General features: G+C 37.6%; 1 protein-coding gene across 1 annotated transcript; it reads right to left on the reverse strand.

The window, feature by feature from the left end:
* Positions 1–4,118: 4,118 nt before the first annotated feature.
* Positions 4,119–4,457, reverse strand: LOC143576029 (uncharacterized). The gene has a single exon (XM_077060233.1). The coding sequence runs from the start codon at positions 4,455–4,457 to the stop codon at positions 4,119–4,121; it is 339 nt and encodes a 112-aa protein (XP_076916348.1).
* Positions 4,458–16,975: the final 12,518 nt, after the last annotated feature.

Raw genomic sequence — 16,975 nt, forward strand, 5'->3', positions numbered from 1 at the left:
ATGCCATATCCTAACATGCATTTAGCAATATGGTGATTTTGAAAACCAATTTTCAAGGTTCAAGTTATAATAAAACCAATTTTATTATATGTGAGTAATCGCTTAGTTTTAATAAACCCATTTAATTAAACTAATTGACGCGATATTACCAAATATATATTAGAACCCGTTTTATGCTTGTTGTCGTTCCTATGTGACGGTTTGGATATCCTAATATCTATCAACCACACATTACAATAAGTAAAACAAACAACCAAGCAAACACATGCAAAATATAGTCATAACCGAGAACCGCTAAGTTTGACCATACTTGTTAGCCGAAACAAGTATAGGTCATAAGTCACACCTAAGGGACAAAACATGACACAAGGATGGAATGTTGACTCCCACTTGACCTTGCATCCAAATGCTTCAAGTATCCTTTCCAAGTTGTTGTGTTCTTGTTGGGCTTGTTAATGGGCTCCAAACTTCCAAAAGTCTTCTTGGGCCCAAGAGTGAAATTTATGGGCCTAATGGGCTTGAATCCCATGATGGGCCGGTGAGGCCCAACAAGCCCAAAATTTCGGTCCAAGGCCCAAATCCACCAATTCTTGCATCTTCAATTTTTTACAAAATGTATCCTAATACATATTTTTCTAAAAAAAAGAAAATGCAACTAATCTATTTATTACAAACCAACTTATGAATAAATAAATTACACAAGCCTAAGATTATGAATTATTACAACCATATTGAATAATAAACATAATCAACATACACAAACAACAATCAACACATCCAAGGTCTAGGTTTCGGTTATGACACATCCAAACATACCAAATGTTCTAAGCATGCAACCTAAGCAACCAATGCCCAAAAACTCCAAAAGAATCGGCCCCCCCCCCAAGAGGCTACGGCCAAATCTTATTTTTTTTATTTTTATTTTTTTTCAACATCCAAATGTTAATAATGGTTTCCTAAGATCTTTGCATGCATGTCAAGATCTTACAAAACCATGAGGGGTAAAATCCACCAAAAATTTCGGACCCCTTTTTTCACCCATGAAAAAACCCGAAATCTATGAACATGCAAGGAGCATAAGTCCTTGTAACCGGCTCTGATACCATTGTTGGGTTTTATACAAGATTATCAAAGTTCAAGTTAACCAAATTTAACTAGAAAACGCAACGGAAGCTTAGATTTTAAAACTTGTTATAAACATACCATTATGTTAAAACTAAAACCCAATGAACAAGGATCAAAATTACAAGAACAAGATGCTCACAAAATGTAAATTGTACCTTCTTCTACCTTTAGAAGAACAAGCAAGTTGTTGAAGATGATGGTGGATGAATGGCAAGCCTCCAAAGAAGAAGACCTCAAGAGTGTGATACCCCAAGCTATTTGAGACAACACCAAGTGATTGCTAGGATTTATTGAACACTATATGAGCTCCCAAAGACCCCCAAAATTGCCCACATTGAGCCGTGAGTTTGAGAGAGAGATAGATAGGTTTTCTTGATTCAAAATTTGAATAATAATGCACACCCTCAAGACCCCAAAATGCATGTAATCTTATTGGAGATGGATAAAGTTGTCATCACATGGAGACAAGGCATAAAAGGACAAACCTTCCACCCACATGGGGTGGCCGGTTTTGATATTATTTTTTTTTTTTTTTTTTTTTTGTTTTGTTTTAACCATTTAAAACATCTCCAATTATTTTATAAAACTCATTTTATAAAATGCACATACATTTATGTAATTATTTAACCAATTAAATAATTAATTTATATAAACAAATCATCCAGATAATTTATTTAAATCCTCAAGTGTGTTTGTTTAGAAAACCAATTTTCTAAACACGTAGTGTTCGGTATTCGTTTAAATGATCAAATCATTAAAGAATACATTTGGTGTCGTCTAGCTTGTTATTGGGTATGACCCGACTTGGATCAAACACAGTTAGCCACATTAGTATAAGTATGTGTCTCGGGCACACGTAATTCCAACAGTTAGTTCCCTTCCGCACGCGCATAAACGATTTAGGATGCACCCGCCTTAACATCATGCGGGATGGTCAACCCATAGACAACACAACGTTAAGTTACATGAAAACATAAAGCCAAAACATTCGCGCATGGCGCATATAACATATGCTCACGCTGGTTCTTAACATGGTGCGCTCGCGCAGGTTGCACATAACAAACGCACGCGCTGACTAACATGGCGCGCTCGCGCATGGCGCACATAACAAATGCACGCGCTGACTAACATGGCGCGCATAATATTTACAATCACCTAATTATTAGGTTGATTACTTAGTTTAAGGGATTGGGAATTTACCGGGTGTCACACATAGGCTCTGATAGTATTATTCCATGTCATCTCTCCATTATCCAAAATTATATCATCAGTGTATAAGTAAAACAATGTACAAATAACATTTAACGCGTATATTCTATCTTCAACATGTAAGCTTGTATACGTCGTATAACCTTATTCGCTGTATAAGTAAGTTTCAATCAGAAGTCCTACACAACGTATAAGTGCTTATTCGTTGATGATGTACATTGAAAACATATGCAGAGAAAGATATCCAGCGTATAAGATATACGTTGGAGTTATGCGCTAGATATGTTGCATGATAATATGTTATACGGCGGATACGTACATATACGCTTCAAACATATGATCTTCACTTATGTGCCCCTATATTTTGCGTTGTATAAATCCGGACATGAACGTTTTTGCAGTTTTTTGTGGAGATATAGAAGATGTACAGATCAGACACTTAAGGATACTGTTCAAAACCAAAAAAATGATGGTGTGTGAAAGTTTGGTAAGTTTTGAACGGCTACATCTTCTGGAATGATAAAAACTAGGTTGAAAAGAGATGAAATTGAGCTTTTCTGAGTAGATTCTATGCCATAGGCTCTGATACCAATTGAAAGTCCATAAAGTATCGAAAGATAAACGTGTATGAATGTTCATGAATGAATCTACTCTTCAATATTATGTGCGCAAAACATAACAAGGTGAAAAACACAATAATATATATTTAACTCTTTTTTATTCATTGTTAGCATTGAAATACATCAAGATATTACAATATGAGAACATGAACAAGTTAGACCAAAGGGACAAATGAACACAATAACCAAGCAACCTATATATAGGCCTACTTGGACTTATGCGCCATGCAAGATATACGATGCATAAGTAATGCGCGGTGTAAGTTATACGGCGTATAACTATTGCATTCCAAACATTACAATACAATACAAATCACTAATTATCATGACCTAATACACAGGACCCAAAAGACCTAAGCGATAAACATTTTATGCACTAACAGATTTTACTTGCCTTATTTGTATTTTATTTAGAGTTTTGGATTTAATTACGGTTATTTTGCTAGCGCCTTTTGTTTCTCTTTCACTTCTTCAACAAAAACAATTACCGACACTTCTATGCACTCGGCGCAGAGCGCGGGTAAACCAACTAGTTTAATCGAATTTAAATTACCAGGAAATTTAGTAGAGTAAAATAAAAATAAATTAAATCTTAAATTAAACAAGTTGGAGACCCTGAGTGGTGTGGCTGTTTGAACTTGATCGTGAAAGAACCATAACGCCTCCAGCTTACCTCATCGGTAACCTAAAAGAATCCATTTCATCTTCAAATAGTTGCTTTAAAATGGCGCATTGTAGCCAAGATGTGGTGGGAACTTGTACACCAGTGCTATAAAAATCCGTGGAGAGAGAGAGAGAGAGAGAGAGAGCTTAATCAGTGGTCCATTCGGGAAGCCACGCTATGAAAATTGCTTTATTTTAACCGGGCTACTCTTTTTTTCGTTTTGAACGGCTAAAATTTTGCATTCTATAATCAAGATCTCCTATTTCATATCTTAATTACCTTACCTCCCAAACAAAACAGCATTAATAACCATATTCTAATTAATTCTACTTTACACCATCCTAAATGAGCTCATATATAGTCATAGACTCATGAGTTTTAAACAACTAATTACCAAATCAAAAGCTCATCATCTTCAAAACAAGATCCATAAGTTTTTACACAACAAATTACACATGATCACATCCTTACACACAAAACCAAAACAAACATGCATACACTCACCCACGTTTAACAGGATCAAAATTAGACACACCAATGATAGCTCCCAAAATCCCTCCAAGCACGATACCACCAGCACCAATGCTCAACAAAAAGTTATTCAACGATGGAGTCACACCGGACGCCGCCTGTGCCACCTCAGGAACCACCATAGATGCCGTAAGAACAGCCACTGTCAACGCGGTGACAGCGTTGTCTTTCAAAGAACTCTTAACAACCAATCGTTTCGGTTGTGCACACATGGTCTTTGGAGATGAAACCTTAAGTGACAAGGGGTTGAAAAAAGAGTTTGTAGCCTTGTGGGTCAATGGCATAGTTGTCATGCAAACTGCCGCCATTGTAGAGTTTAGTTGCTGAGAAAACAAGAAGTGGTTTGTTAAGAGGTATGTATTATATGAAACCTTATGTGGTTTGCAAATCTGTGAATCTGACGTGGCAGGCTCTACACTTGGTATTGGTAGATAACCTTATCCATATATCTATGATCTATCTCTTGCTTCATGTCCATATCATATTATTTTATGTTGAGATTGGTTTTTGGCCAAGTATTATTTTCTGTATGGAAAGTTGGTTACATGACTTCTTATATTTGAAGTATTTAGTTTTCTTTATCAATAAAAAATATTAAAGTTCTATGTTTTATTTATAGCCTTTTCTAAATTATAAAGTATTGTGAACCGCTCATATGGTTGGGACTTGCCATGTATACAACCACACATAAAATTACTAAATTAACATTGTGTGACACCAACATAGTCAAAACTTAAATGATAATTTAAAACAAGTTGTTTCATAAAAATAAGTCTATAAATAATTACTTCATTGCTTTACTTAAGGTCACCATTCATTAATTTTGTATACTTCTGTTTGTATAAGGATATATTATAGTAAAAAAGGTTAGGCGCGCAATTAACAAAGTGATTCACGATTTGGTTATACCTGAAGTAAGTAAATAATTGAAAACCCTAGAGCCTCTAAAATAGAAAACGATAAGCAAAGAACAACGGCTATACCATGAGATTTCGTAAGCTCAGTATAGAGGTAGGGTACCAAAAAGACTCAAATAACCTTAAATACCACCTGCGGGGTGATATAAACCACCCGCATAACTCAAGACAAAGGAATAATATTTATCTATCCTAGAGACTATGTGCGGGAGGATCTAGACGCCCTCAGAAGTCATCCGCAGGTTACTGTTTACACCCGCAAGGATGACCAGAAGGCAACGTCATAGAACAGCTGTGATTAACCAACTTCATTCTAAAAGATTTACCAAGATTCTCTCGTGGGAAACACGTGACACTTCAGCCAATAGAAGAAGGACACCTGCCCAGGTTGTTACAACCATGCACATGGCCAGGTTTATCCGTCCTATCATATACGGACACGTGTCCAGGTTGTTACAACCATGGACATGGGACGTATGGCTCAACCTATTACATGAGGTCACGTGTCTAGGCGGTTACAAGGGCATATTCTAGAATGAGACAGCTGGGCCAATAATATTCCCACATCCTTCGACTATAAATACCCCACAATCTCAATAAGGTAAGACATTCACTCTTCACTCTCTACTCTCAATACTTAAGTACTTTATCTTCACCGAAAATTGTACTTATTCTCACGTCGGAGGGTGGTTACGGGAAGACCCCCCCTCTTGTCCTTCCCGTAACGAGCTCATAGTGCTTGTTTTGCAGGTTTCTGTCATTGGACTTCTGGAGATTATGCTCATATCGTTAGTTAGTTTATACTTGATCCATACCCTGTGAACTCATTGTATCTAAGACCCGTAAGAGGATTAGGTTATGTGTTTCTTCACTCAGGGGAAGATGAGCATCTATATCCATTTCAAACAACGTCTTAGACCAAACAACTAAGGCACAAGCGACCACTTGTTTAAAACATTAATTAATACTATTTGAACTTAGGTATTTCTTATCATTCCTTGAATACACTAGTGGCAAAGATCATTAATTTCGTAAGCCACTTTATTTTTTGATGCAAGTATTGCTCTTTCTTTAAAAAAAAACTGAACTTTTAAAATTTTCAAATAATGAAAGATACACAATAAATTAAGTCACAAATATAAGGAAATATCTCATAAAAATAGTAACAAGTTTCAAAAGTGTTCTAATTAGATCATTCATACATATTTTTCCCAAATTGGGTCACTAAATCTTCAAATAGAGTCTCACTGATTTTTTTGTACGTCAAGAAAGAAATGAAGGATAAGATGTTGGGGTCGGAATTTGCAATACATGTGGTTAAATTTAGAAAATTTTAAAAAACGTAATTATATTAAAGTTCAAAAATAAAAAATAAAATTCCCGTCGCCACACGATGTCGACATCAAAAAAAAATTCCTATGTGGAACGAAAAAGAAAAAGACTAAAAAAACATGTTAAAACATTTAATTAAATAAAATATAAAAGTTAAGCGACCTAATTGAAACACTTTTTAAAGTTAAGTGAATTAATTGAAACACTTTTAAAACTTTTTATTATTTTATGAAACTGCCCCCAAATATAATGACATGAACAGAATAAGTAATGGGAAGATCAGCATCTATATCAATTATTTTATCACCCTCATACGAACCACCAACATTTGCTTCACCTAAATATATACATAAGCCATTTTGCAAATACCTTTATTTCTTCCACAATTTCCTTCACCTAAATTTATACATAAGCCATTTTCCAAATAACTTTGTTTCTTCCACATTGGGTGCTTCCCTTCCTAGAATTTACCGCATGTTTTTTAATCTATGTACATTGCATTTGTCCAGATATAGGATGAACTTATCGTTATAGGTGGAAGGTAGAATTTAAACGTTCTAAACTTTGTATTAGCCGTTATGAACCATCAAAGACCATCTTGGCTTATCCTTTTTTTAGGTTTAAAACCATAAACATAACTAAACTTATTTAATAAACATAAGTTTAATACCTGAAATTAGCTTTCTAACAATTAAAATTACTTAGACAGTGCTTGGGTATGTTGCTAGAACTTCTAAAATGCGAGTTATGTCGAGACATCCGGAGTAAAAGAATGGGAGAATCGAGACAAAAGAGAGATGCTCAGAGTTAAAGATCCACCAAATTTCGAGTCCGAAATTAGGGGGTGATTGTTGGACTTAATTTCTGTTATCGAGTCAATGAGGCGGGTTGGGCCGACTCATCGAGCCGATGATGAGTTCGTATCTTGTTTATCAAGTTGAGAACGTGACTTGGTTTACATGGAATAAATTACTTGGTGAACAAGTCGAGCAAATGACTTGAACAACAAGGAATTTATTTATTAATTATTATTTAGATTTGTTTTTACCAATTAATATTTGAATATGATTATAGTATTTGTATTCTAGTCTAGTTGGGTTTTCTAATCTAAATTAGTATATATACCCGAGCTTGTGGGTTATATCATTAAAAGAGTTTGAGTATTGTAATTTTCGAGCTAATGAGAATTACAAAGACCGAGCTTATAATCTAAAACTTTGTTATTGTGTTTATCAATCCTGGTCACCAAACTTCAACCATCTCCATATCAACGGCCAGGGTGAGGCCATATGAGAAATGACGTGGATTGGAGATGGTCGCCCCTAACAGTAGACGTCACCCCTAAACTTTAGAGGCTAACATGTAATGATGATATGATATTTTTATACCCATACCTTATTCTATTGTGTATTATTCTTATCACCACAATAAGTATTGAGTCAAAAAGTTTTGGTTTATGTAACACACAATATATACAACACGTGTTCAGTTGGAAACTAGCGGACTATATCATATCATTGTTCTATTACATATATTGTGTTTCCATAAGTTATGCACACATTCACCTATTTTTATTAACATTAGAGAACTAATTAGACATTAATGTGTGATTTGTTCTTGTCTCGAGTCCCAGATCGAACACACTACCCATTATATCACGAGCATTGGTGATTTACGTTTAATGACTCGTGTCACGAATACTTAAATCCCTTAAACAAGTTATTTGATACAAAATTATAACACCACAACTTGAAATGCTATTTTATAACCGATTAACATTTCTAAATATATATATCTCAACATAAGCCTCTCTTATATCTTTAGGAAAAAAATTCTTAAAAAGAAAAAGTATACACATTCAATGGTTTAATTCCATTCGACATTTAAATATAAACAAAAGACAAAAAATGTGACAAGTAATTCACCAACCATTTTGTAAATTATAAATATAAACCGTTGTTTGTCACTATCAGGTATCAGTTTTTGTATAAATCCGAAAGGTAAGTGACAGTTGAAAAGGTAGGCAGCGTGGCCGAGCAAACACATTACTTTTGGCAACAACGTTCCGTTTGTTACCCCGTATTCATGAATCGACCCCTTCAAGTAACTATTATTTTATATATATCGTATCATTTTGTTTTAGAAATCTTTTTTTTTCTAGTGATCGACAATAAGATTTAGGGTAAAGTTAAAATACAAAGGACAACAAAAATGAGAAAGGTGAGAAAGAATCTAGTCAATTGATCTTAGATTTGAATGACTGAGATTAATTTAATAAATAAAAATTGATGAAAAGGGCATTAAGGTAATAACCCATATTTGCTGACTTTCTCTCTTCATATGCAAGACACATGCCAATTCCCCTATCATTTTAAAATGTCCATAACTTTTTCATACGATATTATTTTTTTAAAAAACATTCACCATAATAATAAACGTTTTTTTTATCTTTAATATGAGTATCATATTGTTATATAAAAATAAAAAAAATATTAATGGGTTTTTTAATTGTGTTTTTTTTGTTGTTCATTGTGTCATTGTGTAATATGTTGTTTCCATTGTGTTTTACATTTCAAGTCATTGTGTTATATATATTCACCATTGTGTGTTACGTTTTAGGCCATTGTGTTATACGTATTCGCCATTGTGTCTTACGTTTTAGGTCATTGTTTTATACGTATTCACCATTGTGTTTTACATTTCATGTTATTGTGTAACATGTATTAATGGTGAAAAAAGACACAAAAGTAAGCGAAAAGACACAATAGCGAAAAAAACACAATGGTGTGCGAAAAGACATAATGACGAAAAAAGACACAATGATAAGAGAAAATACACAATGGTGTACGAAAAGACACAATGACGAAAAAAGAAACAATGATAAGCGAAAAGACACAGTGGTGTGCGAAAAGACACAATAAAGAAAAAAGACACAATGACGAAAAAAGACACAATGATAAGCGAAAAGACATAATGGTGTGCGAAAAGACACAATGGTGTGTGAAAAGACACAATGACGAAAAAAGACACAATGATAAGCGAAAAGACACAATGATGTGCAAAATGACACAATGACGAAAAAAGACACAATAATAAGCGAAAAAACACAATGGTGTGCGAAAAGACACAATTATGTGCGAAAAAAAGACACAATTATAAGTGAAAAGACACAATGACGAAAAAGACACAATGATAAGCGAAAAGACACAATGATGTGCGAAAAAAAGACACAATGACGAAAAAGACACATTGATAAGCGAAAAGACACAATGGTGTGTGAAAAGACACAATGACAAAAAAAGACAAAATGATAAGTGAAAAGACACAATGGTGTGCGAAAAGACACAATGACGAAAAAAGACACAATTAAGCGAAAAGACACAATGGTGTGCGAAAAAAGACACAATGATAAGCGAAAAAGACACAATGGTGTGTGAAAAGACACAATAACGTGATTTTTGTTTTAAATTTTATATAACAAAAATCATACTCATATTAAATATAAAAAAACGCTTGTTATTATGATGAATTTTTTTTAAAAAAAATATCATACGAAAAAGTTATAAACGTTCTAAAATGAAGGGAGTATTAACATGTGCCTTGCATGTGGGAAGAGAAAATGTGTACAATTACCTTTATACCCTTTTTCATTTAGTCATCACTTGACACATGTTAATTATTTATGGATTTTCACACTTCTTATTTTTATTACCCTTAATAGAATAACTTGACCCTAAGATTTAATATAAGGTGTATCGGTTTATACAAAGCATTTAATTCATTATAACATCAATAATTTAATTACTTGATGAAACACATTTACAAGCAATCATGCATGTTGTATAAAGATAAATGCAGCTAATAAAACTTAATAATTTTTAGTATAGAAAACTTTGCATAAATCAATAAAGTTGTGAAATGGTGTTATAACATGTGATTATCATATTAATTTTACATTAACACATACAATTCAAAGTTGGAAAAAAATTATAGTTTTGTTAAAGCTAACTTGTTAATTTCTAAGTGTAAAATATTTTTCCTAATAAATTCATCAACAACTTATATTACAAATAGGCACCTATAATATATATATATATATATATATATATATATATATATATATATATATATATATATATATATATATATATATATTTTTACTAATTTTAAAACTATTCATATATCTTAACTCTTTATGTAAATGAAATTCTACAAAATATATAAGTTTGTTTAGTTTTCTAAATATTCTGTTAACATGATAAATAAGTACATAAGTACACTTGTCAGTTTTACGAGATCTTTCACTAAATAAATAAGTTTGTTCTCGATCAATTTTTCATTCTGGTTCTTAAATCAATATTAGTATCATTTAATTTTCTTGTTTATTTTTTTTAACAACCAATTTTAATATTTCTTTTCAATTTTCAAAACTTTTATTAGTTAATATTTAATATTTAAATTAATATTTTTTAATTTTAACCCTACAAAAACCCTCTTACCTCTACAAACACACACACATATATTAAATGGAAGACCACCCAAACCTTCAAAAACCTCCAACTCAACTATTATCTTCACTATCTCCACCACCTCCGGCACCTCACCGATCAAGCATGCCCATCTTATACTACGGTCTCGTCGTCGTAGCCACCGCCGCCATCGTCCTTGCCATCTACAACCTCATAATAGTTATAAGGTGGTGTGCCACCCAATACCGCCACTCTCATGAAACTAACCGCCTATCCCACCACCGGAGAAACACCACCACCCGAAACAATATCATGCCACCACCATCCGCCCTCCACCGCAGTGGTTCCACCGTAGGTTTGACATCAAGTTTTCGATACAAAAAGGGACATGAAGAAAATAATAATAATAGTAATACTAATACTAAGGGGGTGTTTGGTAGAGAGATTTGAGGGTGGAGAATTAGGTTTCTCTTGTTTGGGAGAATTAGGCGGAGAATTGGGCGGAGAATTGGGTGTAGGCAAAAAGTAGAGAAATCCAATTCTCTCCATTTGGAAGAGAAATGGAATTCTCTCTGCTTCTAAATCGCGTCTCTGCTCTACTCCGTTCGCGTATGATGATGATGATGCTCCGACCGGCGATGGTGATGATGATGCCGACGTCCGGCACGGCGGCCGACGCCGCAGCCACGTCCGTTCGCGTCTCTGAGCCAAAACGAAACCCTAAATCGCGAGGCGGTGTTGCGAGGCGGAACCCTAAATCGCGGTGTTGATGTTGCGCGGCGATGATGATGACGCTCTACTCCGTTCGCGGTGTTGCGACGCGTCTCTGAGCCACCATTTCTCCACCATGATGATGCCGAGGCGGAACCCTAATCACGTCTCTGCTCCCGTTTCTCCACCCATTTCTCTGTTGTACCAAACAAAGGAAATGATTGTCAATTCTCCACCCATTTCTATTTCTCTCCAATTCCATTTCTCTCCCATTTCTATTTCCATTTCTTCCCATTCTTTTTCTCTGTACCAAACACCCCCTTAGGGGGAATAATAATAATAATAATAATAATAATAATAATGAAGCTCAATTGGATTATGATATCGAATGCTCGGTTTGTTTATCGGTATTTGAAGATGGTGAAGAAGTGAGAAAGTTGCCGGTGTGTAAACACTCATTTCATGCTTCGTGTATAGACATGTGGTTGTATTCTCATTTTGATTGTCCGTTGTGTCGTGCTCCGGTGGTGTTGCTTCCTTTGCAAGCAACACCACCGCAGCACTAGTATACAGACTCTGCTTAACTGATATATCAGTGATAAGATGTCTTTACTCTATCATAGAGGTTAAGAGTTTAATTACGTAAGTTGTTGTGGGTATAAGTGGTTAATAGAATGGAGTTGAGTAGGAGCCAGTAAAAATATATTTATTTTTTTGTTACATTTTTTTTGAATTAAATAGGCATGAAAATTATTGGTTTTCAACAAGTGAGAAAACGAGATGGGAGAAGTATAAAAATAAGAAAAATGCATGTTGTTGTTGAAAGGTTGGCGTGCGTGGGGCATGCTTTCATTTTTGGATATATCAATAATTAATTTGTTTATGACTTATCCTTATGACTTGTTGAATTTACCATTTGTTTATTAAGTTGTTATTAAAAAATGACTTATCCTTGTGTTGTTTGTTACATGTGTGCATAAAACTAGCCTCCAACAACCCTCTTTTCTGTTTCAATTGCTAATTGTGGTTCTTTTTGTTGATGGCGGCCTGTGATGGTACTAATACATGTATTTTATATATTTGTTTGTAAGTAAAAGGATATAGTTACCTTTTGGCAACGTGACAATATAACTATTTTTATAAAGAAAAAAAATACAAATTTTATGGTTATGTAAATCATTTGTGTAGTTTATTTTATTTTAAAATTATTGGTATACTTACTAAGGTGACATAAACCTAAACCCACAAACATGTTTTTTTTTTCTTTTCCAATGAGTATTTTAATAATATTGAATAAATTACACTTAGCATCATGTCAAAGCATGGGACAAAAGGGCCGTCGACCAAACATATATGAAGTCCAAACACCCCTGTTGAGAGATTATCCATCTCCACACATATTTCCATTTAACTTTACAGTGTTTTTAAATGAATTTTTATGTTAATTACCTCACCATCAATAAGAAGCATAATACATGTTTTCTCGTCCGTTTTGCCACAATAGTTCATGTTAATTATGACAATATCAAGATGACTCTGATTTTTGTTTGCCCGCCCATTAACAAGACATATTATGTCATTCACTCATTCCACAATTGCTAGCCACATCCATTTGCAAGAAATTCAATGTCATTCCACAATTGTTTGACACCATTGTGGTGATACAGAATTTCATATTTGTTTCTTTTTGAGGTATTTTATATAATCATAGTAGCTCTGTGAAGAAACACTAACCGTCCCGGACAGATTACTGGTAACCTGGGGGTTGGAGAGATGTTTCCCACGAGGGTTTAGACCCTTGGAAGATGGTTCTTCTGATAACCTGCAAAACAGACACCGTGAGCTCGTCACTGAGAAGGGGGGGGGGGTTCCTCCTTGTGACCACCCTCCGGCGTGAGAATCAGACTAGATTGCTCTTTAAATATAAAAGTATATTAAGAGATTGCTAGGGCAGATATCCGGTATAATATGATGATACAAGATAAGATATGATGAGATGAGATGGTCATACCATTTGTGGTATTTATAGCCGAAGGTAGGTTTCCAAGGAGGTATGGCCGGCTGCAACAGTGTTCCTGTTCCACCAACAGTAGCCTACGCACGTGTCCTGCTGGTAGTTGGTGGGTAGGTAGCGGCTGATAGTGACCAAGCCTGCTGTATACTGTTCCTTTTCCACCAACTGCCAGCTACGCACGTGGTATGACAAGAGTTGGTGAGTAGGCAGCGGCTAACAGTGACAAACAGTGTAGGGGCATGCTGCTCGCCATACTGTTGTCCATAAGCTGTCGTATCTTTAGTCAGATCTTTTTCCCATACCTCGTCAGGTACAGTACAGAAGATCTTCCTGTATCGTACGGACTGGCTTATTTGGGTGGGAGTATTCCCCCTCCCGCCCTTGTGCGGGATTGTTCCCGGCTTCGCTCATTCCTTCAGGTGACACTGAGTGATTGAGAGCTAAGTGCCTTGTGCGTGTAGCCTTGCTGCGCGGGTGGCCTTCCCTCATGGCTTGTATCCGAGGCTGCGGGAACAGGCGGAGTCCTTCACCATGGGAGGCATTTCCTGCGGGAACAGCTTGCTTACTGCGCGTAAGGACGTCACGTCTCTGAGCATGGTTGGTCCTGCGGATCCAGTTGGTTTCTGCGCAGACGTCCCTGTTTAAGGTGAGTCTTGCGGGTCCAACTGGGCTCTGCTGGGACCTACCTCTTCAAGTCCCCCCAGTCCAATGTTCTTCTCATGCGTGTTTAATAAAGTGAGGTGAACTTTTGGACTTAAGCAAAGGGTTTTGAAAAGGGGTTTTTTAAGGTTTTCCATAGGGATTCCTCCCGCGGAAGTCCTTGTCACTTGCAGAAATTCCCGAGTTTCCTGCTTGGTCTTTGGGTATGATGCGGGCAGGTCTGTAACCTCCTCGCAAGTCAGGAGCGTTGAGTCCCACTTGTGTGGATTCTCCGTGAGGTTTTGGTAGTTTTGAACATAGTGATCAATTATGTTAAAACAACCAATTCCATTCTGGAGCTTCAAACAACGTAGTTCTCGACGTTCCCGCTATGCGGGGATGTTATTTCCGTTTACGCAAGCATTGCCCAGAAGATCCTTCTTGGTTTCAATTCCCAGCGGAGCGCTAGGTATGTGAAGGGTTTTGCCTTAACACTGTACCTGCGCTCGTCTTACGGTTACTTTACTTCCAAGGTATTCCTGGCGTCAATTCCCTGCGGGTGCTAGGTATGTGAAGGGTTTTGCCTTTACACTGTACCCGCACCCATCTTATAGTTACTTGGTTGCCGAGGAATACTTGGCTTCAATTCCTTGCGGGTGCTAGGTATGTGAAGGGTTTTGCCTTAACACTGTACCCGCAGCCGTCTTACGGTTACTTGTTCGCCAAGGTTTACTTGGCTTCAATTCCCTGCGGGTGCTAGGTATGTGAAGGGTTTTTGCCTTAACACTGTACCCGCAGCCGTCTTATGGTTACTTGTTTGCCAAGGTAAGGGGTATTTTCCCGCTTACTTTTTAATATTTTTAAATTTTGAATTTTGAAATTCGAAAGGTTGGTGGAAAGGTAGGAACAGTCCAAACCTCTGAAACTTCATGCGACAGTTTCTTCTGACTGTGTCAGGACGTGCAGGAAGTTATGGTGACGTGACATTATATGGTCATTCCAGACGCTTTTTACGGCGCGTGGGCACGATTTTTCGGGCGTGTGGCCGCGAAATTACTGGCACTCGTCCTGTCAACAGCTGTTGCCAGCCTGCTTTTTGCCACGTGTCATAGTTTCATTGCACCTTCGATTTCTCTCTCCTCCGCATTAAATTCACCGCATTAATTGCGATTAGTATATAAAGGGGGAGAGGCCTCTTTGTAATCCACACTTTCACCTCTCTTCTTCTTCATAGTGATTTCCGGCAAATACTCTCCTTTTCAGGCAAGCATTTTCCCGAAATCACTTTCTTCTTTCTGCCAAAATGTCTTCTCATGATACTGAAGCTGTGGCCGACGATAGGAGTACTGCTGGCGAGTGCCAGTGTGCTCTACCTGTCGATCAGTACCAGTACATCGTCAGGAAGTTCATGCTTGAGTCTCTTGAGCCTGAGTTTCCTGAATCCCACCAGACTGTGTACGATGCCCCCAGTGGCAAGATCGGGGTATATGCTGCATTCTTTGTGTATGGGAACCTTAGGTTCCCATTGACGAAGTTTGTGTACCGTGTCCTGGAGAGGCATGGTGTGCACCTGACCGAGGTGCATCCGATGGCGATTGCCAAGGTCCGGCACTTCGAGTGGGTGTGCCGGATTCTGGGTATTGAGCCCTACGTGGACCGCCTGATGACCTTCTATACTTGGAGGTGCGTCCAGGGGTGGTACACCCTGACAACCCGTATTAAGGGTTTGAAGATCTGCGTGACCGAGCGCAGTCTCCGATCGTGGAAGCGGGAGTTCTTCTACATCTCTGCCCGCGCCATCCCTATTGCCATGAAGTTTAAGAAGGGTCAAGCGCTTCCGAGCCTTCACGCTTCCAGCTACCAGGAGGCGGAATGGTTCGCGAAGATATCCCGGGTCCAATCTCCGGTTTACCGGTTTGCGGAGTCCGGGATGGTGATGCTGGGGATGAGCCGGGTATGGAAGGAGGCGTCTCGGTTTCCCATCCTTCTCGAATTCGGTTTGAACTCTATTCCTTATGGTATGTCTTGTCTTTCTTGCTGATATTAGTTTGTCTTCTAACTGTTTCTTTTCTTTCAGAGGGGAATGACTTGGAGTCGCTCCTGTACCCGCGGGAAGCTGACGGTCCCGTGCGGGTGGGCACTCGTGCTTTAGACGAGAATGAGTTGCCCATCCTGGAGCAAACGGCGGATCGGTTTGTGGAGGTCTATCCGCCGGGCCAAGAGATCCTGAGCCACCGGCGGCCAGGTAAGGCGATATTCTATCCTCAACCCCTCAATGCTGTACCCGCTGCTGGATTTCCTTACATCCTGTCTTCTTCTGAGGAATCCGCAGATGGTCCTCCCCTTGTGCGGAAGAAGAAGGCTGCCGGAGGGAAAGGAAAGGAGAAGGTGGCCTCCACGGCTGATCCGGTGCTTCTATCTGACACCGAGTCAGATAGTGAAGAGGTGGCGGGGAACCCCGGTGGTGAGAAGACCATTGCTCCGGAGGCTACGACTGTTACCTCCGGAGAACCAATGACGACGACGGTGACCGGCGTCAAGAGACCGGCCCCATCGGGCTTGTCCCCGCCCCTCCGTACGTTCAGGCTCAAGAAAACCCGTAAGTACAAACATTCTTTTTTGTAGATTTCACTAAATTTATTTAAACACTTATCTTCTTGTGCAGGCGTGGATGTTGACGCATTCCAGGGTGAAGTACCGAGTAGTACCTCTCCGCCGATGACGGTAGGCTTGGTCAGCCTACC

This window comes from Bidens hawaiensis, unplaced genomic scaffold (assembly GCF_021521415.1).
Source record: "Bidens hawaiensis isolate Kalapana, Puna unplaced genomic scaffold, B.hawaiensis_p1.1 tig00027849_1, whole genome shotgun sequence".
NCBI classification, from domain to species: Eukaryota; Viridiplantae; Streptophyta; class Magnoliopsida; order Asterales; family Asteraceae; genus Bidens; species Bidens hawaiensis.

Coding starts and splice junctions, on each gene's coding strand:
- LOC143576029 (XM_077060233.1), bottom strand. CDS start 4,457: ATGGCGGCAGTTTGCATGACAACTATGCCATTGACCCACAAGGCTACA.